This window comes from Hippoglossus hippoglossus, chromosome 10 (assembly GCF_009819705.1).
Source record: "Hippoglossus hippoglossus isolate fHipHip1 chromosome 10, fHipHip1.pri, whole genome shotgun sequence".
Lineage (NCBI taxonomy): Eukaryota > Metazoa > Chordata > Actinopteri > Pleuronectiformes > Pleuronectidae > Hippoglossus > Hippoglossus hippoglossus.
This window is the reverse complement of record NC_047160.1, coordinates 17,277,990-17,305,370: the sequence shown is the minus strand read 5'-3', so window position 1 is coordinate 17,305,370 and position 27,381 is coordinate 17,277,990. Positions and strand designations below refer to the sequence as shown.

At 43.0% G+C, this 27,381-nt stretch overlaps 2 protein-coding genes across 2 annotated transcripts; one reads left to right on the top strand and one right to left on the bottom strand.

Annotated features, from left to right (window-relative positions):
- The first annotated feature begins 275 nt into the window (after window positions 1-275).
- foxo4 (forkhead box O4) lies at window positions 276-9,362 on the top strand. The gene is made up of 3 exons (XM_034597413.1): window positions 276-2,256; window positions 3,670-5,180; window positions 5,703-9,362. Exons 1-2 carry the CDS (start codon window positions 1,822-1,824, stop codon window positions 5,152-5,154), a joined length of 1,920 nt encoding a protein of 639 aa, XP_034453304.1. The 5' UTR covers window positions 276-1,821; the 3' UTR covers window positions 5,155-5,180; window positions 5,703-9,362.
- Window positions 9,363-10,188: 826 nt separating this feature from the next.
- Window positions 10,189-22,861, bottom strand: si:zfos-80g12.1 (sestrin-3). Its single transcript, XM_034597414.1, has 9 exons — window positions 22,637-22,861; window positions 15,710-15,907; window positions 15,357-15,539; window positions 14,981-15,226; window positions 13,967-14,081; window positions 13,659-13,783; window positions 12,636-12,802; window positions 12,375-12,519; window positions 10,189-12,070 (listed from the first exon to the last, which is right to left on the bottom strand). Exons 1-9 carry the CDS (start codon window positions 22,709-22,711, stop codon window positions 11,981-11,983), a joined length of 1,344 nt encoding a protein of 447 aa, XP_034453305.1. The 5' UTR covers window positions 22,712-22,861; the 3' UTR covers window positions 10,189-11,980.
- Window positions 22,862-27,381: the final 4,520 nt, after the last annotated feature.

The window sequence follows — 27,381 nt, the reverse complement described above, 5'->3', positions numbered from 1 at the left end:
CTGGAGAAATGTGCTCTCTTTTCTTGGTTCTTGTCAGGACACGTGCTGCGGCATTTTGGACAAGCTTCTACTACAGCACCATATCTAAGTGGCCTACTTCTCCCACGTGTGACCGCTAATAGCCTTCTGCAAATAACCTAAGTTTACCTGCGGCTTAGCACACTTTCACAAACGGTTACATAATGGACCACAACAGGTACACGACGCCTCGCGGAGCCGCTGTTTACGCCTGTGCGCTGTCACGTGAATGACTCGCTTTCCCAGAATGCCGCCCGGCGCAGGCGCAGTGCGCGCTGCCTGACAGTGGTAAACAGACGTCAGAAGGGAGTCTTCGCCTCGAGTCAAAACAAAACAAAACAAAACAAGTGAAAAAGACGGCGGAGGAGTGAATATTTGGACCCTCACGACGACAGGAAGTCCCGCCGGACCCAACGCTCGTCAAACGCGGGGACTTGGAGGGAGTTACGTGCGGCTTTTCGCGGACTTTTTCCCGGATTGTAAACTCTGGAGTAGCCGGAGCTCGGAGCAGCTAACGTTACGGAGGCTGTCGTGCCGTTTCCAAAGTGCGGCGGTGGGAGCCGACAGACCTCCGGAGGCGACCCAGCTTCACCCTGCCCGCCGGGGGATCCGCTCCGGAGCGCGATCACCGAGACGAAGCTCGGCCGAGCCGCGGGCCGAGGTCGAAGGAGGGGTTTTCCTACAGCGCCTCTCCGAGCATCGTGTGCCGCCGCAGGAGTGTGGAGAAACATGGCAGATGGTGACATGCGCCTGTCCGCAGTGTGGCGGACCTGAAGCACGGACTTCACGCACTGCTCTTCCATCCACTTCCTCACACTTTGAACAGCCGAACTCCATTAAACCACCGCCGCCGGCGTGGGTTTGATTTCCCCCCAGTTCCCTCGCTCGACTTCTCCGCGTGTTTAGCCGCTTTAACCCACAGGCCACTGCGCTGTTTTTACTCTTTTTACAGCCGATGCACCCAAAACCGCTGCTCGGTTAATCTGCCGTTTTTCCTCCTGCACCCTCCGGACTGATCTGTGACTGTCTGCGGGTCGTTTTAGGATTTAAAGAAAAAGAAAATCTTGGCTGGAGGTATTTTGTGTTGTGGAGCTCAGACATCACGTTGTTTACAAGTGCAGACGGACAGTAGCCCGCTAATCCCTGTTTGTAGCCTTTATGGAATTATAGTAAAATACAACCACTTCCTGGGTTTGGATCAGGAATTTTATATTTAATTTGATAAATCTGGTACGAAACTAAACTTAATATTAGTTTTTTTTAAAATATTGAAACCATTGCCGGGTCCCACTTTGAGAAATAGTTCAAATATACTATTTCTAAATTCTAACATTGACAATTATATAGTTTGAGTTTTAATTCAGAGGAATGGTTTCATATCCATGTACATTCTGGATTGTTTAATTCATCCACAGCAGAGACTAAATCTGCATAGATCCAGATGTTTTGCTGCTCATCCTCACTCAGCCACTTTTGTTTTTATTTCATTCAAACAAAGAGACTCGCATCGTCCCAGCCTCCTTCATTCTATATAAATCGGAAGGTTTATGATAGTTACTATTAAGGAGATTATTTGGGTTCCCTAATCTCCAATCTGAGGATTAACTGAGGCTATTGGTGTGTCCAGATTATTACGTCTCTCTTGTAGGCCCCTCGGTGGGTGAAGCATCTTGTTTTTGTGTCGGGAAGTTGTTTTTTTTTCACGCATCTTCCGGCCTCAGAGTTAACTTCAAACTTTTAAAAAGGTAAATGTTTTGAGTGGCCTCCGTCTTTTGAGGTAGAGTGGAAACCCAGCGCGCCGCCATGGAGCAGTCCTCGGTGCCCCCGATTGACCCAGATTTCGAGCCGCAGACCAGACCCCGCTCCTGCACGTGGCCGCTGCCGAGGCCCGACCTCTCGGTTGTCAAACCGGAGGGCGCGGACGGCACCGAGTCCGCCGCCGGCACCCCGCCCGCCGACGAGGACAAGCCCGAGCCGCAGCAAATCACGTCCGAGCCCGAGAAGGCTGCGGCCGAGGGCGGGGCCGCGGCCGGCGTGGGCGGAGCCGGCGCGACGCCCCGCAAAGGATCGTCCCGGCGCAACGCGTGGGGGAACCAGAGCTACGCGGACCTGATCAGCCAGGCCATCGAGAACTCACCCGAGAAGAGGCTGACCCTGGCCCAGATCTACGAGTGGATGGTGAAGACTGTGCCTTACTTCAGAGACAAAGGGGACAGCAACAGCTCAGCAGGCTGGAAGGTGAGTGTGTCTGTGTGTGTGCATCTTTTAACTGGATGAACTGAACTGTAATGCTGGAATAAGTCATAGATGTTATATCATTACACGTGACAGACTAATTAACTGTATACAACTATATTGATCTGTTTGGTCTTGTTAAATAAACACAAATACATTCAATTAGAAAATATCAAAGCAAACACAACAACCAATATCTGTATATGACATAATATATGACATCCTCTTCGTTATGATTATTTCTTGCATAGTTTTTTTGTGGTGAATTCACTGCTCATAATTGAATGACTTTTTATTATTATTTCATTTGTACTGCATGTTAACAGGACACGTTATTGTTCTTTTTCAATGCATAATTTCCATCATTCATGAATCTGCAGTCTAAGGTTATTCTACAGGCGATGATGAATGTTTTGATTTGTCAAACTTTAATTTAACCTTCTCAAAATTAAGAACAAGTAATTGAGATTTTTTTGGTGTCGTTTTTGATCGAAAGTAACTTATTCACCGAGATAACAATTCAAAAGATTATCTTAAATGTTAGCAACTAATTTTCTTTTAGTCAACTCATTGACTAGTTCAGTGTACTGTATCAACACAAGTTAGCTCCATTGTGTTTATGTCCTGCCAAATGATTACAGAAGTTATCCCAGGGCACTTTTCACAAAGAGCAGGTGTAAACGAAGAAAAGAAATCCCTGTCAAAGGGAGCGGACCTTAAATCAACTGGACGAGGGGGTTCCACATACAGATGTATAATATAAAGACAATAACTAAAAACAAGGCCAATAGTAACAACAATAAGTCTTTAACAGTAATAATAATAGTATCAGTTATATAGGCAGGGGGTAGTTTGATATCACTGGTAACATTCATTAGAGGATATGAATGTGTACAGCTGGAGAAGGAGCAGAGGAGAGAGGTGCATTGTGGGAAGTCTCAATCACACCTGAGCCAGCCCTAACTATGATCTTCAGAAAAAAGCAAAGTAAACGTGGTGAGGGTCCCCCCCCCCCACTTTTGCAGACAGGAACCATAAGTCAGTTAAGTGCATGGAGCCATTAAAGTCTTGGTCGATGAGAAGAATTTAAAATTCTATTATGGATTTTACAAGGAGTCAGTGCAGCGAGGTGATTGCAGGAGAAATTATATATTCTAATGTATCCAGGATGTAAAATTAATCAGTGTGTCACAACAAGACAAATGTAAACATTCGAGGATGGTCTGAAAAAAATATATACATAAGAGTTTTCTGCTTCCTTTTGATGAGAAAATTCCATTTTCTATATTATATTGAGGTGTGCCATGTTTTAGTTTCTGTAGAATCACTTAAACTTCGGCCGTGGCTAAGTATGTTTATTACCAAGTGTGTCTATCTTTCTTTAATCTGCTTATTTTTCCTTCTCCCTCTTCTCAGAATTCCATCCGCCACAACCTATCACTCCACAACAAGTTCTTGAGGGTACACAATGAATCCACAGGAAAGAGCTCCTGGTGGATGCTCAACCCAGAAGGAGGGAAGACCGGGAAAGCTCCTCGACGCCGAGCTGCCTCCATGGACAACAGCAGCAAACTGCTGAAGAGTCGGATGAGGGCCAAGCAGACCAAGAAGCAGGCGGGAGCAGCCGGCGCTGGAGGGGCGCTGCAAGGTGACGGCGGCACGGGGTCAGGGGGAGCAGACAGCCCTAACTCGTCCCAGCAGTTTCCCAAATGGGGGGTCAACAGCAGTAGCCCCTCGTCCCGCGGCAGCCTGGATGACGCTGACATGTGGACCACCTTCCGTCCACGCACAAGCTCTAATGCCAGCACCCTGAGCGGACGTCTGTCCCCCATCGCTCCTGGACAAGAGGACGACGACAACCTGCCTGAGGATGGACTGCTTGGAAGATACGCTTCCAGGAGCTTGACCCCCACCCTCACCGAGACCCTCATGGAGGAGTTGGATCTGATTGATGGCCTCACATTGATGACTGGGCAACAGGGAGGGGCCAGTCCCAGCACAGCCCCACCGGCACCTCCCACTCCGCTGCCCTCCGCCTCCACCCTGCTGCCCCGTGGCTCCAGCTTCTCCTCCTTCCATCAGCTGCAACCATCCAGCCTCCCGCAGGCCCCGCCCCACACTGGAACCCAGGCCTCCATCTCTCAGTGCGGACCCAGCAGCAAAGAGCAGACGACCTTCAGCAATTCCCTCTTCAACCCCATGTCCAGCTCCGGCTCTCGTAGTAACAGCCACTACAGCACCCACGTGCCCTCCAGTCTGGAAGCCCTGCTCACCTCTGACTCCCCCCCTCCGAGTGATGTCATGATGACCCAGGTGGACCCCCTCATGCCTAGTCCCGGAGGGGTTGGCCTGATGAATTTGGGTTCATCTGTGGTGGGTGTGAGGCCCAAACCCAATCAGCTGCTGTTGGGTAAGGGGCTGGAGCCGAACACCGTGGCCCCCATGGCGCTTCAGGCTCAGATGCAGCCTCAGCAGCGTCACCTTCACCAGCAGCAGCCGCACCAGCAGCAGCAGCATCAGCAGCATCAGCAGCATCAGCAGCAGCAACACCAGCATCACTCTCAGATGGGGTTGGGGATGATCCTCTCAGGTATGTCTCAAGACCCGTCACAGCTCTCCGCTCTCAAAGCCCAGCACGCCGCAGGGCCAGCGCTGGGCTCTCTTCATGGAGGGCCCGGCGTCAGTCTGCAGGCGATGGGTCAGTTCGGAGCTCCGTCCTGCTTCCCCGCCGGTCAGGACCGACTGCCCACAGACTTGGACATTGACATGTTCACGGAAAACCTGGATTGCGACGTGGACTACATCATCAACAGTGACCTCATGGACGGAGACGGCATTGATTTCAACTTTGACCCCATGCCTGGAGGCCAAGGCTCCGCTCACAACTGGGTCCCCAGCTAATTCCTCAGCTGACAACGCAAAGCCAGGTACACTGATCACTCCCAGCTTCCTCCATCACACGAATGATTCTTGTTATTATCGATTCATCTACTGTTTATGGATTTTTTTAGTCTATAACTGTCAGAGGATAGTGAAAAATATCGCAAACGTTTCCCAGAGCCCAAGGTAAAAACTGCAGGATACAGGACTGAGGATTTTCTTCATCTGTTTAAAACTAAAATATATTAAACATTTACAGCTTTATAAAACAAGAATCAGTACAATTTAGAATCTGAAATTACTAGAAACATTTATATTTTGGCTCAATACACAACAATCAATATTAATTTGATAATTGATAAATGTTCTGCTTCTAAAACGTGAGGACTTGCTGCTTCTCTCTGTTTTATATCATCGTAAACTGAACATTTCAGAATTTAAGACAAATGCATGAATCATAAAAATAATCGAAAGATTCATGAAAACTAAAAGTGAATTTTCGCTGCAGCATCTCATCATTTATTTAATGAGATGATGTTAAATTTCTCTTCATCGTCTTTATCTTGCAGGAACTGATCTCCAATGAAGATGACCTCACAATATGACAAGACCGGTGCATTCCTCCTCCCTGACGATGGCTGATTCTCAAACACAACACTTCCCTTGGACTAAACCAGACCTCACTCATGTCCTGTGCCAACACTTGCAGAGGACAGGGAGGAGATGACGCAGGCTACTATGCACAAAGTTTCTCCTTTTTTTTTTATAATAACACTTGCAACAGTTTGGCTGCTAGCCATTTTTACCTTTTGAATTCAAACCGTTTTTTTTAAGACATGTGAAATAATGTTTTTAGAGTGAAAAGACAGATCACGAGCCCCCGCCTGCCGGGTGTTCATATTACCGTTGTGTTTCACCACAATAGCTTTAGGGTCGATACGGTACCCCCCCCCGATCTCGATGGGTTTGGTTTTGAAGACTCGATGGACTGCGTTTTTGGAGAAATGGCCAGTTTCCCATCGACACTTGCATAGCATGACTTGCCCGACCAAATGCTGTTTGATCGTCTGAACGCGGTGCACTTACTCTGCCGCACCAGCTCAGATCGCCTCCCGAGGAAACATATCGTCCTCCGTGACAACACGTGACTGCGTTTGTGAAGAGGTGAAAAATAAAGACCGGACGACTGGAGATATAAAAATGTTTGATTGAACATCGGCTTTACATCTGGCCCAATCGTGTACTAAGACTAAGATCATACGTACGATTCATTTTCTCACTTTAGAGGAAAATTGTAAAGATTTTTTTTTTGGTGTAGGGCTGGGCGATACAGTAAAAAACTGTTAAATTTCATATCAGTTGAAATCGACAATTATCATGATAAACATCAAATTATTGTTTATTCCAAGTTTAGAGACTGATTGTCGCTCCTGTTTGACAGTTGGCGAAACTGTGGCTCTTCTTCATGGGCAGAAAACAGCGAACAGCAAAACATTTCACAAATCTGAGGTGGAACATTCAAAACGATGACATGTGTTACACTTCTCACAGGCCTGCACAATGCATAAGCATCACATTGATAAACAATGAACTTTTGTAATGTTGCTGTTGAAGAACATTGCATCGCGATAATTATTCTTATTGTTTTATCGCCTAGCCCTGATGTGGTGATTCACCTCAGAGGGTATGTTTTTGCAGTTTGGCATTTTTTCAATGCAGTGTGGTGAGATAGACGTGAGTTAGAGGGTGTTTATTTTTTATTTTTTAATCCCTGATGTGCAGTTAAACTAAGAAAATGAAGAAATGTGATTTGTGACATACACAGGGCATTCAAGGGTAAATTTATTTGCCAACGAGTGATTGGTTGGCCAAGTATTACATTGTCTTAAACAGCAATATGCCTCCACTGTCGAATGGTCTACCTGGTTTAATTTTTCCTCTTCCTTCTTTTTTATTTTTTTCCCCTCGAGCCTGTGCATTTTCAAAGCACTTAGGTTTCCTGCGACACAGGGACCCCAAACTAAGAGAATACACGTTACGGTTGTACCATTTCATTATAAAAGAGTTTAAATCCTGTATAAAAAAACAATATAACATGTAATGTACACATTGCACATGTACATGATGACACGCTATGCAGATTTATCAGGAGAACAAAATGAAATCTTGAAGGAAATTTGAAAAATCACTTCTTGAAGGTTTTTGCTATTTAACATTTTCCTGATATTTTGTCTACGGGGGGGTGACGGAGGTGCGGGGGCCTCGTGTCAGAAAATCCTCTCACACTTTAATTATTTAGCTCTAATATTCAAGAAATGAATTCACTGTGTGAGAAGTACGAAAAAAGAATATATTTGATTATAGTTTTAATATACAATTTAGATGGAGGTAATAAATGAGATATTAATACATATGAATATATTACTAATGACACGTGATTTTTTTTACATTGGAGGAAGCATTTTTAGATCATTTTTAACAGTAATTTTCTATACTTTTATTTTTGTAAAGGATGAGATGCGTGTAGATTTTTTTTTACATAACCAAAGGAACACTAATATTTGCATTCGCATGGCATTTAGGGAGCTTGGGCCTGACACAGTATCTCGGTGTACATACGCTTAGCAACAGACGCCGCCTGTAACGTGAAATCTGACGCATCAATACTTGACCATTTTTAAAAATTCCCGATTGTCTGCCTCATTATTTTATAGCATTAGTTGTGGATCCGATTGATAGAAATCTGTGCTGAAGCGTGGCACGATGTAAAAAAAGAACGCCTGTGCCACTTTCTCATCTCAAAACGAGACTAATGCAACCGTTACCTCTCAGGGTCGCTCAGAAGAAAAACAACTCCGCACAGATTTAATCAGAAAACGTGATAGCAAAAAAAAAAAAAGAAATGTTGATTTTACTCTTTTTTTTTTTTCTCTGTTACAACAGACTGGAAACCGATATCTTTGTTTTTGTTTTTCCTGGAGACATTTCTGTTGATCTCACGTTTCACTTCCCTCTCTAGAGAAACCTCTTCTAGCTCTCCAGTCACATTTATCAGCACTATCCTGTCCCTCGTTCTTTTTTGTTTTTTTTGACTGCCAACATTTAAAACACTAGCATGATGTTACTCTGTAGCAGGATGGACTTTTATTTGGTCATCTCCCCCTTTGAAAAGTTTGTGTTTTGTGTTTGTATGTAAAGACTTTGTTCATAACCGTCAGGTTTCTTGTGAATCAGGAAATAACATCCCAACAGTTAAACTCCTAATATTCATCATTTCACTGTAGCTATGTGAATACGTTAGTCTCTGATTTATACAAAGCACTCTCTCGTTTTTCCACACGTGTATTTTGTTTTATTTTTGGTGCTAGATGTCATTTCCGTGACATATCCTGGAGTACGCCATGACGCAGTGGGTGCAAATCAGGGCCTTTTGAATCTTTGAATTTTCTGTGTTCAGCGCAAGGATCTTGATTTGGTGTCGTTGCAGAACACAATCGAGAGTCCTTTCCCTTTTGTTTTATGTTTTTTTTAAATATATATTCAGTATATAATAACCTTCCCCCAACCTGGTCACTTAAATCGATCTGAAAACCAAGGGCCAACTTTTAAAATCTGCATGATTTTCTTATTTTAAAAACATAGCATGTTATTATTTTAGGACGTTGTATGTGCAACAGACCCCCCCCGTGTTTTTCCTCACTAATGGTCAGGTGTCGGAGATGTTATTAACTGTGGATAGGACGGACCGCAGCATGTGAACGTGGTTGGTTTGTGAGAATCAGCTGCAGCAGGCTTTCACATCTGTAGTTTACTGTGGCCGCCTTAAACAAAAAGGGCAGATGTGGTATTATGACTTCCCCTTGTATCTCCCCCTCCAAGTAATTAAAACTATCTACATATTTTTCCTCCGTTTCCTTATAAAGTAGCCATTAGTTCCTGTATTTTTGCTTTGAAAATTTAAAATTTGCCCCATTTGATACAGTATTTTAGTATTCGGCAATGGTTGTTTTTTTTATTTTCATTTCTATAGGGGAGGTTGGGGCGGGCAGGGATTGATAAGTTTGTGGATAAGCCAATTATGTTCATAATTTTTGATTAAATGTCGATAGTTGTTCTTTTCTTCTCCCCCCCCTCTTCATTCGTTTTCTTTCTTTACTCCTTGTAAAGTCAGCCAGCGATGACGAACAGTTCTGAACAGCAGAAATAAATTCAATAAACTGTTTAACCCACTTTGTCTGAGTTGTTGGTGCAAATTGAGAGTTGTGATGCTTCAGACATGGTGTTCTTTCAGCTCTGCCACTGGGGGGCGCTGCTTTACAGGAATACTACTGCAAAGTATTCAACTAACCACACAGATACAGCAGCTACTGTTATTTAAACATATTAAAAATGAAATTGAATTTTGGCAACTATGGTTAATTTAAAAGATTAAAATTCTAGGTTCACTTGTTTTTTCTGTAATTTGTTCAAACACAAACTTCGTCTGCAGATCAAGACAGGGAGAGGTCTTCTGTTAAAATTAAAATGTAAGTGGCTTTAAATAATCAAAATATTAACGTGAATTCCACGTTTTAAATATTTCATGTTCCGTCCCCACAATGTGTTTGAAGGACAAAACCAATCAGGAAACTCAACAGTCCAGCGCATTTTTTAACCAGAAGAACCAGATTTTCATTCATGCCGTCATCTCCTTTGTTTGCATTATTGCAATTCCTTCTTCACCTGCCTGAGCCGACAGTCTACAGCTCGTCCAACACGCAGCAGCCAGACTCTTCATCACATCTGCTGAAAGACGATGTATTACTCTACGATTTAACCTTTCTTCAATGGCCTCTAGTTCATTTTGGAATGTGTGATATCCATAGAAACCACGAGTGGATTTTAAATGAGTGAAAATACAAAGGCAGTCTAAACACTAGGGAAGTGATTCAATACCAAGAGGATTGTGTGATTTCTACATGGATACAAACATGCAGCTTGTAGAACAGACCACAGGAGGCAGCAGTTATTTTCATAAAGCATCTTTATAGAAAACATTTCTTCACATTTTCAAAAAACATTTTTTTTGTTTTTCATTTGTTCTATTTTTTTTTTAAAGTTAATTGTCCATTTTTTTTATTCTGCTAAAGTTGAACTTTTTTTTTTTAAACATCCATCTGTGTCAAAGGCTCTCGCTGAGTTGCTGGGGCTCGTAGATGATTTCTGATTTAAAAAACAAAACAGGCATACACAGCCGTAATATTTATCAGAAATGGCGCCGACCACCGTAAGAAAACACAGTTCTCATTCATGTGGGAAACAACACTTGTCAGGTGTCGGCGTTGCCCAGATGCAACCAAAGCCCACATTCAGACTCCAGGAGTCACAGCCCTCCACTTCAGCTGCACTCCAGTTTAATCCTGAAGGCACCTGTATTAACAGCGCTTTGCTTTAGTCGATATGCACTTCTGTTTTCTAATCTAAACCTAATGTCTAACTCTAAAACAGTCCGACACACCTCTACGTCTACCCAGGCGGCAGCACAACAAGCGGGTCCTACCGTCACACCCAGAAACTAAACAGAAAAAGTACTCTACCGTTTACAAAAAAAAAAAAAAAAAAAGTGTTTTAACAACTGGTTTGCACATTGTTCCTCTCTGCAAACTGTACCGTGGATTCTCACTCCGGCTTTGATACAGCTCACAAAAAAAGCTTTAGCACAAAGCAAAGATCTGAACTTAACCCCAACTCACGACCAGTGCAGATCTGCGTCTGCACTTTTCATCTGCCAATTCATCACTAAGTTGATTTTTAATGACCTTTGGTCTGAAAGTCAGTATTTGATCATTTCTGAAGCATTTCAGTGCAAAAAAACCCAAATCATGCTGCAATTGGCTCAGCCTCATCCCAACTGTCAGAAACAGCTCACTGACCGCTTCAGTTTAGTTACTAATGTTCTCATCAGGCGTAAATTGTGTCAAATCAGTCATTGTTCAAAATCCTTCCAATAAGAATATTCACTGAAATATCTTGGATCAAGAAGAAACTTCACTCAGATCTGCAGCTGAGCACAAACGTCTGAAAGTTTCAGGACAAACAGTCTAAAAATGTTTGTTACATGTCATACAGTGACAAAGAAAAGGCATCAGACCCACACAATGTGTGTCTCAATGTCCACTACTAACAAGCTACCTTGCATTATAAATATATAAAGTTTTAAAAAGTGCTTATTAAAAGAAACTATAGTGATGTGATAACTTCCAGCAGTGTCACTGTTGTGTGTGTGTGTGTTCTTGACCAGCATTAATACAAAATGCTTGGGGAGAGCAAAATGGTCGTCCTTCACAGTCCGTGTACTGTCGTCCAACACTGACGAGGATTGTCCAAAGAAACAACAAAAACAAAGGCCCTGGTCTCCCGCTGACATTCATTCAACTTGTACAGAGAGATATGTTCTGGGAAAGTAAAGGAGACTGATCCAACTTAAAAAAGGACAATATTGGCCACTGTAACACGCGGCTACACCCAAGCAGTTTCTCACAGACTGAGCTGGAACACATAACAGGTACAAATTAAAACAACGCTAGTCAATAATTGCACATGATCTTTGAGAGTCAAGATGTTTGACAAGAGGACGTCACAACAGGAGTCTGCAGAAAGGGGGGGGATGAGGGGACTGTGGCACACTATGGTATAAATACATTAACTCTGAGGAAAAGAGAAGCATATTCATGAGGCACAGCTACAAAACAACGGAGCTGTGTCCTTCCAAGTGGCGCTCTCGTCCCACTTCACTGCGTCTTCGTCCTCGTGTCTCTGGGTCTCTCGGTACCGGTGAAGAGTTTCGACTTTGTGCCTCTCCGAGCACTTAGGCAATCATGTACTGAGTGATGGCTCTCAGAGCGTACAGCAGCTCCGCCTGCAGCCGGGCCTCCATGATGAGCAGATTCACATGTATCTGAAGGAGAAAACACACAGAAGGTTAACATGTGGTGTTTAATTAATGTGGTACATTGCGTTTAGCCAGCCGGGCCAATATCTATACGGCTTGTCCTTTTGAGGGCCGACATATAGAGAAAAACATCCACTCACACTCAATTTAGAGTCTCTGATTAACCTAAACCCAATCTGCATGTCTTTAGCCTGTGGAGGAACTTGGAGAAAACCCACACAGACATGGGGAGAACATGTAAACTCCACAGAAAGACCCCTCTTGCTGCGAGGTGACCACTGCACCCCCATGCAAAAAAACTCTTCCTTACCCTTTCTGAAGTTTTGAGTAGAGCCCAACTCAGAGGACACACTGGAGTTTTGGTGGCGTCTGGAAAACAGGCCACCGCCTTGATGTACAGCTTTAAATCCCGCGCCAGCAGCTGGTTCACTTCACCGTAGTCATAGTCGTCATAGCTGTGGCCACAAAATGAAAAAACTGTTGTTGACTAAACTTACAATGAAAAGTAGGAGTTTTGTAGGTGTAAAAATTGTGTTTTAATTGTTGGCAGGTGAATAAAAAGGTGTCTCACCGTATTCCTAACACACAATGGATGTAATTCCAGATCGCCCTCTTCAGGTCGGAGCTGTGCAACGAGGGGAGAGTGGTCACGCTCCTGAATCTGTCGTCCAGGAGGTGCCCGATGTCCGAATACAATCTGTTGACTAAGGAGAAGCCGTGGTCCTCCCAAGAATAGTCCTACAGAGTCAATACAACAACATGTTTACGGTTTGAGACGTGTTCAACCAAACTATTTTATATAGTTTCTGTTTGTTATTTGAATCGTTTTTCAGAGACCAGGGAGTAAAAGGGGTTCAGGAGAAAGAAATTAAGTGGGAAATATAGATATATATTTTTTACAACATGCAGTTACTTTAATAGCACTTAACTGTCACTGCTGTAACACGGCAAATTTCCTGTTATGGGCTAATAAACGTTTATATTATATTATCTTAAACAACTGGCTACCACCCTCAGCCTTGTGTTCATTAATATCTAAGTAAGAACTGTAAATATTCAAGGGGAATAAAAAAACTAACTCGTGGTTCCGATGATTATCTGTAATTTTCCCATCCAGGAACCAATTTGAGATCCGGAGCCAAACAAGTGTGTTAAAACGTCAAAATCAATATTGATTGAGCCGTTGGGCCTGGGGCGGCCCGATTATAGAAACCTAATTTACATTTTAATTTGGCCACTGGCCACGGCAGTTCACTGTGTCGACTGCATCACCGGTGCAGTTTGGAACTCGGCCATTCAAACATAGAAACCTCGTAAATTCTACCAGACATGGGACTGCAGCTTATATTACACATGTCAGTTTACTGTACATGACCTGACAGTAAATCTAAAATCCGGTATCATGTTGTAGAGCATCTGTTTGGTTGCTCAGGTGACAGGTTGTAATCTGACACCGTGGATTTAGAACTGTGTTAATCTAATCTTCAAATCTGGGGCGAATATTCCCTGTGGCCACAGCCTCAAGTGCCACAACACACACATAAAGTTTACTGACAACAACACCTGTCTGATGATTCATGCACAGCGTCCTCACCTGAACTCTGAATACTTGGAAGTGGTCCTCCTCTCTCCGAGCAAACTCCACATAGCAGAAGTTAGGATCTGTGATGAAACGCGACGGGTCTGCAAAGCATATTATCTCCTCCTCCTCTTCCATGTCTAAAAAAAGAAACGACAAACGCAAAGGAGGCGGAGAGAATGTGTCAATAAATGTGACCGATGAGTGGTAATTGCTCAAGTTTCACACCATGCGATCTAAATTTAAAGATGACCCTTCCGAAGTCAGTGGGCACATCAGTGGGCACATCAAAGCAGGGTGCGTTCGTCAGCCAATCACGTTACCTGTTTGTTGGAGCGTCTGGGTCTGCAGCAGACGCTCCTCTCTCTTCTCACGCTCCTCCTGAGACTTCTGAATCCTCTCTTTTAGACAAGCCATGTCGCAGCTGGAGTCCAGAGACTGTCGACACAGAAACCAGACAAAGTACAGATGAAGTTAAATCAACCTTTATGGATTCTGGCACAAAATAACCTCCTCATAAATTTCTTATTTCCTGTTATCTCATATTTATATAAATTAGTTCTTAAAAATCTAAATGAGACTAAGCTACATCAGATTTCATACAGAGAGAAAATAATGATGGTTCAACTCCACATTTCACGCCACAGTATGACATTGGTTTATTCTAACTTTACTGTAATTACTATATATATATATATATATATCTTCATAAATGTAATGTTCCTAAGCAGAGAAGAACCTGAATCCTAAAATTATCTTAGAAAATAATCTACAATTATGCTGAAAACATTTGTCAATTAACTGATAAGGCAATGGTGAGAAAATTAATCAACAGCTATTCTAAGTGTTAAAGTCGTGTCTTATACACAAAGAAACTAACATCCTCTGGTTTCAGCCTCAATGTGTTGATTTCCATTTCCCCTGTTTCTGATCATTGTGTTAAAATGTTTGTGGGTTTTTAACTTTTGGTCGTTTAAAGTTTTTATTTTAAATGTTTTTTCTTCTACATGACATGTTATAGACTAAAAGAATTATCAATAATTGTTAATAATATCCAAATTAGTTATAATTTGAGTATTAGCTTTAATAATTTATTTATAATTGTCTTGCCAGTTTATCTCAATGATGGAAGGAGAAAAAAAGTGTTAAAATAGAATTACATTAAACATTAACCCTCATGTCTATTTCCACAGCTTACATGTATGATGATGTATAAACACAACATTAAAGATACCAGGACATACAAAATTTAAGAAATTAGTTTACAAAACAGCCTGTATATCTTTCTGTAATCCTCTGAGATGTTTACTTAATAAAATACAAGTGTGGTTTCTCACCCGTCGTCGTGTTATGTGTTCGGAGGGAGTGGCGAGGGACTGAGGCACGTTGGTGTTGCCGTTGGCAGCATCAAAGGGGCAGAAGGTCGGCGGGGTACCGTTAGGAGATTTGGCGCGAGGGACAAAGTCTGAGTCTGTGTCACATCCAAACACAAAACTGCAGAGGGCGTGGCAGTGGGCCAGGATCACCACGGCCTGCACCAGCTCCGCCAGCGACCAGCACTGCTCGCCCGACTTCAGCAGGGTCTGGAGGGGCAGAGACAGAGCTCAGGATCTCACAGGTCGCATCAAGGATAATCATAATATTTTCATACCGTCTTTGTTAAAGTTGTTTATTTTATTTTGTGTTGTTTGTCTGTGGTTTGCTTTGCTGTACCTGAATATGTGAGCAGGCGGTGAGCCAGGGTTGGTGGGCCAGCACCTTGTTGATGTGGGCAAGGAGGCGAAGGCGAGGTGGTGCTGCCTCCAAACCCTGCAGCCACAGAGGGTCCCCGCCCACCCTCAGAAACTGAGCTGAGTGCAGGTACACCAGGTAGTTGCAGTGATGTCGTGCAGCAGCCTGGAGGTAAAAAAAACCCAGACAACTCAAATATTAGAGGATCTTAGTCTTTCTTTTCGAATAATACAAATAATAATTTCTGCCATACCAGACAGGGAAACTAACATACAGTAGAATGACAACTGGTGAGATCGTGGTTTTGCAGTAACAATAGCAGACAATTCACTGACCATGATGGCGATGTAATGGCGGTATGGCAGCGGCAGAGGGCCGTCCATGTGCAGGATGTAGTGCTGTGTGCGCAGGAAGCTCTCCAAGTACTGAGGGTGAGAGGCCATCTGCTGGAAAACGGCGTCCACGCTCCCCCTGCTGACCAGAGCCTTCATGAACAGCAGTGACACTCGCTCCTTCTCACCGTTCACCACCACCTACAGAGACCGGGACACAGAGGAGGGAGCTCAGTTTCTGACGGCACAGGCGAAAACATTAAGCTCTTTGTTACAGCAGTGCAAGCTGAGATATGTATGTGACGCTGAGCCTGTCGCCAGTGAAGCTGAAAAGTCACCAATTAGTCAAACTGTCTCAGGAATCGAATATCATATCAGGTTTTTGTTTTGTTTTTACCCAAAAGGATAAACATTGGCTGGTTATAAACGTATCAGATGTGGATCTGATGGTGTTCTTCATTATATATGAAGGCAAACTAAATAAATTTAGATTTTAATTTATAATTTAACATTATTAATTGATTATAAAAAAGAAATTGTTAGTTGCAGCTCTGTAATCTTAAACTTGTTTTTGTCATTTTTCAAGAAAGAAATGTCCCAAAAAGATGCTGCACCAGAATGAAAATGTGCGGCCTTTCTTTGATATATAACTGTAAATCAAATATCTTTGTCTTTTTTGGATTTTAGTTGGAAAAAACAAGTAGTTTGAAGTTGTCACACAAACAAAACAATTTATTAGTATTTGAAAAGTAATCAGCAGATTAATCATTGAAAACTAACTAGACACTTGCAGCCAGATAGTCATAGTCCACAGTGACAGTTAGTAATGTCTCCACTGGTTTTGTGATTCTTGAGCAATGATTAGCAAATGTATTCCTTCAAGCTACTGTGACAGACATATAAATATGTTTTATGTTGAATAAGATTGGATTAAATACAACTAACAGGGCGATGACAGTCCCTTGGAAGTAATTTGGAAGTAAAAGCAGGTATCAAGATACAGTTGGAGTTCAGTGTCCAAACCGTGTGAGGACAGACTCAGACGAGGCTCTGAACTTATGTTCCAGCCTTTAAATCGGCCCGAGAGTCTTGGAAGAGCAGCAGCCATGATACTGTGATAGCGGCGCCACTGGCAAGTAAATGCATTCCTCACATTATTTTTTTTTCTCAGAATAAAACAAGCAAACAACAGTGATCAACTGGGAGCTCAACACGCACACACAGACTAACTCACTCTAGCCACAGCAGGGTCGGATGCTTAATACAAGTCTTCCGTATTGTTATTATAAAATGTAGATGAAGTACCATGCATTGACAGGAATTCCCTTTGGTGAAATGAAATTAATGAGAAACCAAAAAAAACGGCCTGATGCTGAGACCAAGGAAAACAAAACAGCCAGGGTTGTCTTTTGAAAGGGGGATTTACATGCAGGGAGGAACCACAGATGAAGGAACTAATGTGAAAGTTGGGCTTAGGAGGCCTTAAAGAGGGAAAACGCTGCAGCAGCAAAGAAATGAATGAGTCCAAACACACAAACATAGAAGCGTCTGGGCGGACGAGCCCGAGGCCAAGAGAAACAGAGCCATGTGGAGAGGGAAGCGGCCTTGCCCTCGTCGGTAACAGCCCTTTATTACCGCTCTCGCCGTCATACATTCACCTCTAGGAAAAGGTGTTGGAGAGCTCGGCCGCGGGAGAGGACTCAGTTCCTCTGTATGTGAAACCTGAGGGCACAGTGACGATCAAAGCCAAATGGTTCACTCCAGTTTGAACCATATGAATGTTGACCAAGATTTCCTCAAACAGCACAGACTGCTGTCGAGGACTATTACATTCTGCTCAAATCAGAGACACTTTAACTTGTGTGACAGATAGTCGGAGCAAACAGTGACTATTGGGCCTTCATGCAGCTCTTTGGCACTCGGCACCATGTTTATCTGGCTGGTGGCTCCATGAGATATTTCACTTCTGCCTGCAGCGATTGAGGGTTTCCTCCTGATCCTACAACAGGCTCCACCTCTTGACCTACATAAGGGCCCATGCTCAAATCTTAAAAGACATGTTAACATAGTGCAAATTAAACAAATCCTGAGTTTTACACTGATGTTTATATTGCCCTAATCTTTGTTTATAAAAAGCCAATAAGAAAAGTCTCTTAAAGAAACAGGGGGGGGTGCGGGGGTGTTAAAAAAAGCAGTGTGTCTGCAGCAGGAGTTGGCACGAAATGAGACGGGCTCGGACGCAGACCCCGACCCGCTCTCATCCGTCAACGTACACGGGACACGGCGTGGAGGGAACGTAGAGCACACAGGTGCCTGCCAATCAAAGAGCTATTGACGAGAGCACAAGTATCTCTCTGCAAACACAAGAGCTACTGATTAGCATGTTGCACTGCAGAATCTAGGTTACTGCTCCAACAAGAGAGGAGGACTGTTTAACTATCCAGCGTTTCAGAGTCCTTCACCGAACAGACAACATGCTCCGAGTGTGCGACTTATTCAGGGCTTAAAATACCACTTGTCCTATTTTTCAATCTGTCTGTGTAGAATAAGCTATGACTGCGACATTAGCTGATTATACTTTACATCTGAATGTGAATGAGCCATGTGAACAAAATCACTCTTCAGTTTGTTGAATGTATGTTGTGATTTTCCACTGTACGAAAAATATCAATTGAATTCAGTTTGTGTCAGCGATTCTACGCAGATTAAGACACTAAATCTGAATTCAATATATTTAACACATTTAGAAGATGGTAATCTTTTGCTAGGGATTCCTTGCATTTGGTTGTTCAAAAAATTGAGGCCAAGATATATATGAATTATGCATCAGATTTGACGATGGAAAAATGTGCTCAAGTAGGACAAACTACAGTATGATCACAACACTGTATATAAATGAGCGTAAAGAAATCGGCTTATGAATGTAACAGTATTTAGTATTCTCATTCTTTTTTCTGGAGTTAACACTATTTATCGATTAATCTACTGCTACAACCAGAGCCCCAGATAAGAGTAAAGAAACTGTAAATGAAATATGAACACTTCTAGTTATGTTTTTTCATCAGTTGCAGCTGTAATAGAAACTAACTGTAAGTTTCAGAATCACAGCACATCACACGATATGAATTCAGAACAATAGACATATTCGGCTTTTAGGTTTCAGACCTGCACCACAGACTTATTAGAGGTGTGTGGAAAAAAATATGGAAAAAGCAGAGGACAGCAGTCACTCCTGAAAAGCCAGACGAATATGATCCCAATAAAAAAACCTTATCAAAGAGCGACATCAGGGACAATCAGGTGACAGAACTTGGGCACAACACTGTGCTCCCTGCTGAAGTGTCTCCAAGCAAGGCACAGACTTCTGACTCCTCCAGCTTATCTGTGCAGTAGCTCTTTGTCCAGAGAGAATGCGAAAACATCATTTCTGTATGAGGATCAATTCATAGTTCATACTGCTGATGGTAGACCGATAAATTCTGAAATAGTCTCTGTCCGCACCAGCTTCACTGGACTGCTCAGTCAGCTAATAAACACACTGCAGTTGTCAAGAGAAAAATCACAAATACAAAATGAAAAGCCAAAACAGAGAGACGCATCAAATCTCCACAGACATATACGATTCCACTTACTGGTCCTGTCAGTCTTCCACAACTATAAAATCTACAGCTGTGACAAGTGAAATATACGTGACTGCACAATACTGGCATCACACAATCACAGGGAAAAAAGTGCAATCTCTCAAAACATGTCTGAACAAATAACAGGACAAGACAAACTGAAAGAGGAACTACTGCTGGCGTGAGGCGCTGTGAGGCAGGAAATGAGACATCATACAGTTTTTAACTGAGTCTGCTGACACCTTGAAACAAAAGCAAAATTAAAGCTCAGCTACACCCCCTGTTCAAGACAATAGATGGTGTGTTTATGACAATGCAAAATGAAAACTGAGCCCGCATCAAAAACACACCTCGTTTCCCTTTTTCACAGCTGCTAGACTGATTTAGAGAAGCCATCTTTGCTTCAGTGATTTAGCACAGAAGTGATCCATCCCACATGAATTCATTCTCATTAGAACTAATCAGTACTCGTGATTAATGTACACTAGGGGTTTAGGTTTAGGCAGACATCCTGGCAAAAAAGTCCAGACACTTACGCTCACTTCTTTGTCTCTATTGTCTGAAAACAGGCCCGAAAAGCAGCAGTACTTATGATAAGGTGATATGCTTCTTACTGTCCACCCACATGAAAAAACACCCGTATGAAAAAGAAAAAGCTGGTAACAAACACGTGTGGGTGGATATATAAAACAAAACACGTCATCATTTAGGTGACTGTGTGTGGTATTACAAAGCACAGTCTGGTTTTACATAGATGCAAACAGTCTCCTGGAGCACAGGAACATAAAGGCTTCCTGCACATGAAGCTATTAATCCTGCTTACAGTATGCCCAGAAGCAGCCCATTTTGAAAGAGAGCCATTTTTCTCAAGTCAAACACAAGCCTGAGGGTGAGAAAAGCGCGACGGCTGTGTTGATATTAGAGCTGCTGTATTAAAATCACAAGATGAATCCTAACTTATGGGCCGGCTGTAGATGATTTAAACAACGCCTCACAGAGGGACTGTTGTGAGCAAAAATTCACAGGTGCAGATCATTTGACATTCAAAATGAAAAAAAAACACATCTCCCTTCCGAACACAGAAGAGGTCATTTGTTTATTGATCAGAGAGGAGCAAGAGGCAGGGATGAAATGAAAAACAGAGGTGACGTCAGTGAGGGGAAGAAAGGTAAATGGAGACAAAGACCGGCTTTGATAGCAGGGTGACAAAACCAAACAGCAGCAGCCCTGTACGAGCAGCGATATGAAGGAGAGCAAAGGACCACGGTGACACAAAGAAATGGAAAAATTACGCCACCAGTCCTCCAAGGGTAAATGTGTCAGCTCGAGATGAGACGTGCATGTGCGCATGTGGTGTCTGTGTGTGTGTGTGTGTGTGGTAGTAATGGTGGGCTGCAGAAGGGGGGCGGCTGCAGATACAGGAGAGGGACATTCAATCTGCATTCCGATTGAGCCTGGAAGGGGTCCATCCTTATCATGCACCAGCGTCCAAGCGGCATTACTCTCCCCCCCCGCCCCCTTGCCCCCCTCTTTAAATCACAGGAAACACAAGCAGCCAGGGCTGATTTTGGCTCTGCAACCTGAACTCAGGGAGAAGCACAAAACAAACCAGCTGCAGCCCAAAGAGGTGTCTGAGAGGAGGAGGAGGAGGAGGAAGGTGGTGGTGGGCTGGGGGGGCTGCTGGGTGGGACAGCACATACAACACAACCAAGACAAACAAAAACACTGCATCCACATAAAGCCGATGAGTGATCGGACCTGTCAGAAAACAGCACGACGAGCAGGTCGAGCCCGGGGAAGACGCACAAACATGTTGTTGAAATTTGCTGGAGCTTAAATGCAACAACACGTATCTCCCGTTTATTTTAAACGGACAGCTCTGGGATCTGTTCGGCAACTGCTGCAAGTTGCTGTAAACTCAGAGGGGTTGTTTACCTCTGCGAAATCATGAATGTGTCATGCATGCGTTACATTATCCATGCGATAATGTTACTGAATGCTTGTCACCAGTTACAGACGAAGTGTGGAGTCGAGTGCAACAGCAGTGCAGCGAGTGCCAAATGAATGACAGTGAGGATGAACAGCAAACAGGGGGACAGAGGTGCTGGCGGGGACGGACACACGGACGAGGACCTGTAACCAGGCTGCAGGTTTTTTCCTCTCTTTGAGTCCCTGGCTGCCTGCATTCCTCCCTGTTTTGCTCAATTTTCTGGACTCTAATCTGCAGCAAACACGTCTTTTTGGAGTGCACTCGCCACACAGCGCCCCCCTTCTGTTGCAAAGTGAAAGAGCAGCGACAGATGAGAAAAACAACTTTGATTGGCAGTCCAGTTCAGCAATAACAGCACAATAAAAGTGGGCAACGTTAAACAGGACAGCGGGCGGCGAACACGGATCAATCCCGCGTCTGTCCTCGGGGATTAAACCCGTATATCCACCTCTGTGTCACCCGGAGCGGTTTTATATCTAATAAAGTGAATAAATGTCACCGCGTTACTTATGACATTTCTGTCCCAAATCCTCAGATGATGTCATCCTCACCTACAGACTTCTCCTCGCACTGCAGCGACCTCCACCATCACTGGGCCACAACATTTCAAAAAATCTGTGTAAAAGAAACTCCATCTTTTCGCCACATTCAGATGAATCTCTTAGATCAGTGTTGGAGGAAACAACAAAAGCAGAGTCTGCGCTTCACTGACACTGCAGCGGCCGGGGGGGGGGGGGGGGGACGTTAAAACCACAAAACACACGGTGCACATGAGAGAAAGAGGAACAATCACACAAATGTTCTCATCCAGACAAATAGTTAATGTAGCTGCGTAACGTCAGCGGCTGAAAGTGGAGAATGGCTACGAGCTCTACGGGACTTTTGTTGCAGCTGGGGACGGAGAGTGTAAAATGTCCCTGAATGGTGAATAAATGTGGAAACTGTCAACAACGGATCGAATCACGACACATACATTGGTTTCTAATTGTGTTTTCCCAGCGCCGGAGACAAACTGCGGGCAGAGCTAGCTAGAGGAGAACTTTGCTTGTTTGCTAGTTAACTCTGTAACGTTACTGATTAAAAAAAAAGTTTAGACACCGACCAAACTGTTAAGCTGGACGTTAATGTCACACACACACCGTTTTACTGCTGAAAGGTTTTAATTCAAACTAAAAGAAACTGCTGTAAAAAAGAGCCGCTATAGCGAGACCAGCTCCTTTCTTCGGTCGAAACGAGTCGCTGGGACAAATGAATGGAGGCTGCTCGGTTAGCCGCTAGCTCCGCTGTGGAACTCGGGGAACAACGTCAGCTTCTACCGACCTGTTTCTGGACTCGCTGGCACGGGCTTCTCAGGGGGAACTGGGTTCTCTCCATTTTACTCGTACAGATGATCATTTTACTAAAAAGTGCGCTATTGCATGGATGCGGCTCTGTCGGTCTCTCCTCGGTGCTTCCAGCCCCCGGCTAACAAAAGGCAGAGAGGCTGCCGCTGGCCGCAGTCAGTCCGTCGGTGCGCAGCTGAGGAGCGGACTGAGCCGAGCTGAGCTTCCCGGAGCAGAGCTGACAGCTCCGGTAACAGTGTGACCAATCAGAGAGCAGGGGGCGGAGCCGGGAGGACTGAAGGGTCCATGTCTAAATGCTAATGAACATCTGCAAACAACAGACACACACACAGCACAGACACACACAGTACAGACACACACTCAGACCCACACACAGTACAGACACACAAACAGATACACAGACACACAAATAGTACAGACACACAAACAGCACAAACGCACAGCACAGACACACACAAACAGTACAGACATACAAACAGCACAGACACACACAGTACAGACACACAGCAAAGACACACAACACAGTACAGACATACACAGTACATAAACACAAACAGCACAGACACAAATAGTACAAACAGCACAGACAGACACAGTACAGACACACAACACAGACACACAAACAGCACAGATAAGTTTACACAGTGTAAACGTGGAGTCATCAAACTGAAGGTTAACAGATCCTCAGAAACTAGATTTATTAACACAGATTTATTAACACGTAGGTTTTCTACAGACAATGAATTTCCTTTGTTACACAACAAACATTGAGTAAAGAAAAAGGAGAACAGTTAAAACTCATGAAGAAACAAGCACTGTATAACAAAAACTAAATAATTTGATCAAATTGAAAATTTTCACAGCTTAAGTACAAGATGGACTAGAGGCTGTTTCCATCATGTGGGCCTGCTTTTGTAGACAGTTTGTATTTTTTGTGCACATTGCCATGTTTTTTGCTTGCAGCTTGTTTTTCTTTTAAAATCCACGTCGACATCTTTTAACCTTTCAGTCCCAGGCTCCATGTTCGAGCTGACATGACCCTGATGACACGTTCAGGATTTTTGTTTTCTGATACAAGACAAAGCTCCTTCACAGACACAAAACAAGAGTCGACTGCCCATGACAAGTTATTTCTTTTTAACAATCGTGTGCTTGTCAGATCCTTCGTCTCCAGAGTTACTGGCCTCAGGTCGGCGTTTCTGGACTTCAGCCTGTAGGACGTAGAAGCTTCATGTCTCTTTTATCCCTGCAGTTATTCAGATGCTTTATGGCAGATAGTACTTCGCATGCATTCCCAGCACTTCCTTGTACATTTGCATATCAGCCCACTAGTACGTTTGTACTACATTTGTACATTTATACAGTGGCACTTTTGTACTTGGGCGCAAACTTGCATTCCCTGTTCAAGCTCTATGTTTTCAGTTTGTTGTTGTCACAGTCAGTTTTTCTTTGTGTCTATTTGTTGGACGTGAAACCGGGCAGCAAATCAATTTCTCCCAAGTGGGACAAAATCTTGAACCTCCCAGTTTGGTGGTGAAGAATCTGACTTGTCTGCACAGAGCTCTGACCTCAACCCAGTATGAAATGCAACTCTCACACTGGACTATATTGTGGCTGAAGCAGCAACACAACTGGATTCCAGATGTATAGATAGCCGACGTCTCAAAGCTGCGAGAGGTAGTTAACCGGAGTAAAACCGTAGATAGATCCCAACGATAAAATGCGTTCAAGTCATACAAGTGAGTGAACAGGGAGACAGTGAAATCTAAATCTCAATGTGACCGTTCAAACATCCTGAAGATTAAGTAAAGACGCATCCTTTCGTGCTCGTATCTTCATCTTAATACATAACAAGCATTGAAAACAGTCCCTCTCGCCATGGGATGTCCACAACTGACCACTGCATTCAGGCTGTTTTGATTGACCCTCGGCTTTGTTGCTTTTTCTATGAGCTTATTCACTCCATTCTTGTCTTAATGAATGGGACGTTTGTTCTTTATCAGAAATCTTGGTATTGCGTTGGTTCGAATCATGTTGTCTTTCTGTGGGAGTGCAGGAGTCGTGAGGCTCATTTGAGTTTGTTGCAGTCGAGAATCTGTTCTGGGTTTTGGTTGCTTTCTTACCAACTCCAAGGTAAAGATTGTGTTGGCACTTTGTCAATAATAACCTCAGAGCTGCGTTATTTCTTTCTTCAGAAAAACACAGAGGAAAAAAGTAGCGTTGTTCTTGTGAAAGCAAAAATTCAAATATTAACAAATATTAACAAAACACACAGAAAGAGGTAAATAAGACTAATAAAGACTATGATTAAAGAGAGAAATGACTGATTGTATCGTGGCACAACTTACTGTTTTTACAAGGGAATCATCTGTATTATGTAAAACCACTTGTTAGCATGTTGGTTGATAACACACATGTGTAATACAGCAGCTTTAAAAACTGCATAAGAACACATACAGCCACTGCAGCACATTACCTACCTGTACTAACATGGGATATATACAGATAACATAATGTATCAGACAACATGAGTTTTGCATGTAAATAAAAAGCTGCAGGAGCTTCTTCAGTATGGGAGACAAACAAGAGACAGTAGACTAGTGTCCTTCCCTATTAGATTAACATGGACTTTGCACAAACATCATGTGAATCATAATGGAGAAGCAGGCAGAACCAGTGCAGACCAAATAACTCCTGTGGAATTGAATCAAGGAAAAGTAACAAAAACCCGTGACTTGTAGAATCAGACTCGAACGTCTGATGGAGAGATTGAATTAAAGAAAAGATCAAAAGGTACAGGACCAGGGTTAATACTTGTGAGGAAAACTGCTGAAGAATGAACCAAATCACATCATGTTATATAGCTGGAAAAACCCATTAAAATGCATTTAACATTTCAGAGGCAGCACTATAACGTGATTTCAATAAGGTATGTTTGTCCCTAATAAAATCTCTCCCCTTTTTTGTGACTCAACTCCATACTTTAACACTTTTTGTTGTTTTAACGCCTACATTCCCTATACCAGCTTTGACTACTTTATCAAGCCGAGGTGATACAAACAGTTGCTAATCTGTGTCACCACGCAAACAGAAACTATTATGCTTCTTCAAAAGGAGATGGCAGAACATTTTGAAAGCTGAAGGAGGGAACTGAAGAGAACTCTCTGTCCCCGTTAGTTTCACATCACAATCCTCCAGTTCCACAGAAACTCTTCAACAGCGCCGACTATCCTAAGAGGGAAGTCTAATAATCTTATGGCTTATTCCTGATTTACAACAGTGATTTGACATCTGACTCATTCAGTAACAGGTCAGCTATACTTGAAGAAAGGTCGGGGATTCACACCAACGCTGGTGAAATCCTGATTCTATCCTGCCAGTAAAAAGCAGCTGGTTGGTAAATGATGTTGCTGTTGAATCTGTTTCCTGTCATGACTCCTAACTCTAGTTCGGATGTTAAACAGTTGAACTGGACTATGTGCTGCCTTTCATTCAACATTTCCTGTTCAACTAAACTCTCCTGGTGAAGAAACCACACAACAGCCTTTGACCAACATCCACACTTTTCCAAAATTGAACAGTGCGTCTTTCATAACAGCAGTTTCGCAAGGATTTTAAACACTTGGCCTTAAAAATAGTGACTCCACACCAGCTGAACATAACAGAGATTCACATGTAATTTCTAATCCTGGTTTGTTTAAATAAACACAGCGGACACGTCTCCGCTGCACCACAGATGATTGATGACACCTCTCATACGCTGATCACTGAAGCAGATGGCGCGGCCTAATATCAGGAGGAAGAAAACATTTTACGATGCATCTTCTCTCCTGCTGTTCTGCCGATACACAGACAGACTGCGGTAGTAGGAAAAAAGGTCATGTGACACGTTTAACATTTAATATCAGCATATAGTTGTGTTTCATTTTACCGCATATATTCTGTTTCACTATATCGATTAGTTTTTATTCCATTTATAATTATAAGTAATGCGTGTTTACTAATTAATACTGAACTGATGTCTATTTATACTTCTGGAAGATGGCAAAATTCCCCATAGTGGGACTAATAAAATGTTTTTTATATTATCTTATATTAACAGTTTTTAACACTCAATCATTTGGATGTAAACAGGTGTGTTTATTAATGCTCCTCCAGTAAAACATGGGTAATAACATTCAAAATATCTTCATAGGAGAAGTTAAAATGATTAACATATGCTGCATATTAATTAACACTTAAATGTCCTTATGGCTGCTGACAACTACATGACAATTCTGTTATAATCCATTATTTAATTTTTAAATGCTAATAAAGACAATTTTACTTGAGATGTGATCGACAGGACCTGGTGGAACTGGTTGCACACTCCACATGTGCTGGGAGGACAAATGTCAATCAAGCTACAAGGTCATAGATTCATACATCATCTCACCCTTGTGGCAAGAGTTGGTATAACCTGCTTCACTGTGATGCGGCACTATTTACAACAACCTGGCTGTTTGTTTGCCCTGAAATGCTCTTTCCTGTCTTCTCCGGCCATTTGACAGCTGGTATGCTGCGTGCACGTGTGGGCTTCTACTCGTTTGAGTGGGAAACTTGCAAGGTTTCTCCTTGTTGAGAGGGAGGGGGATTGTTCCTTTGAATTAAAAGTGTCGTTTTTGTGTTTCAGGTTTTGTGGTCGGCCTCGGCTTTCTCAGGAGCTTGTTTTGAGTTGAACAG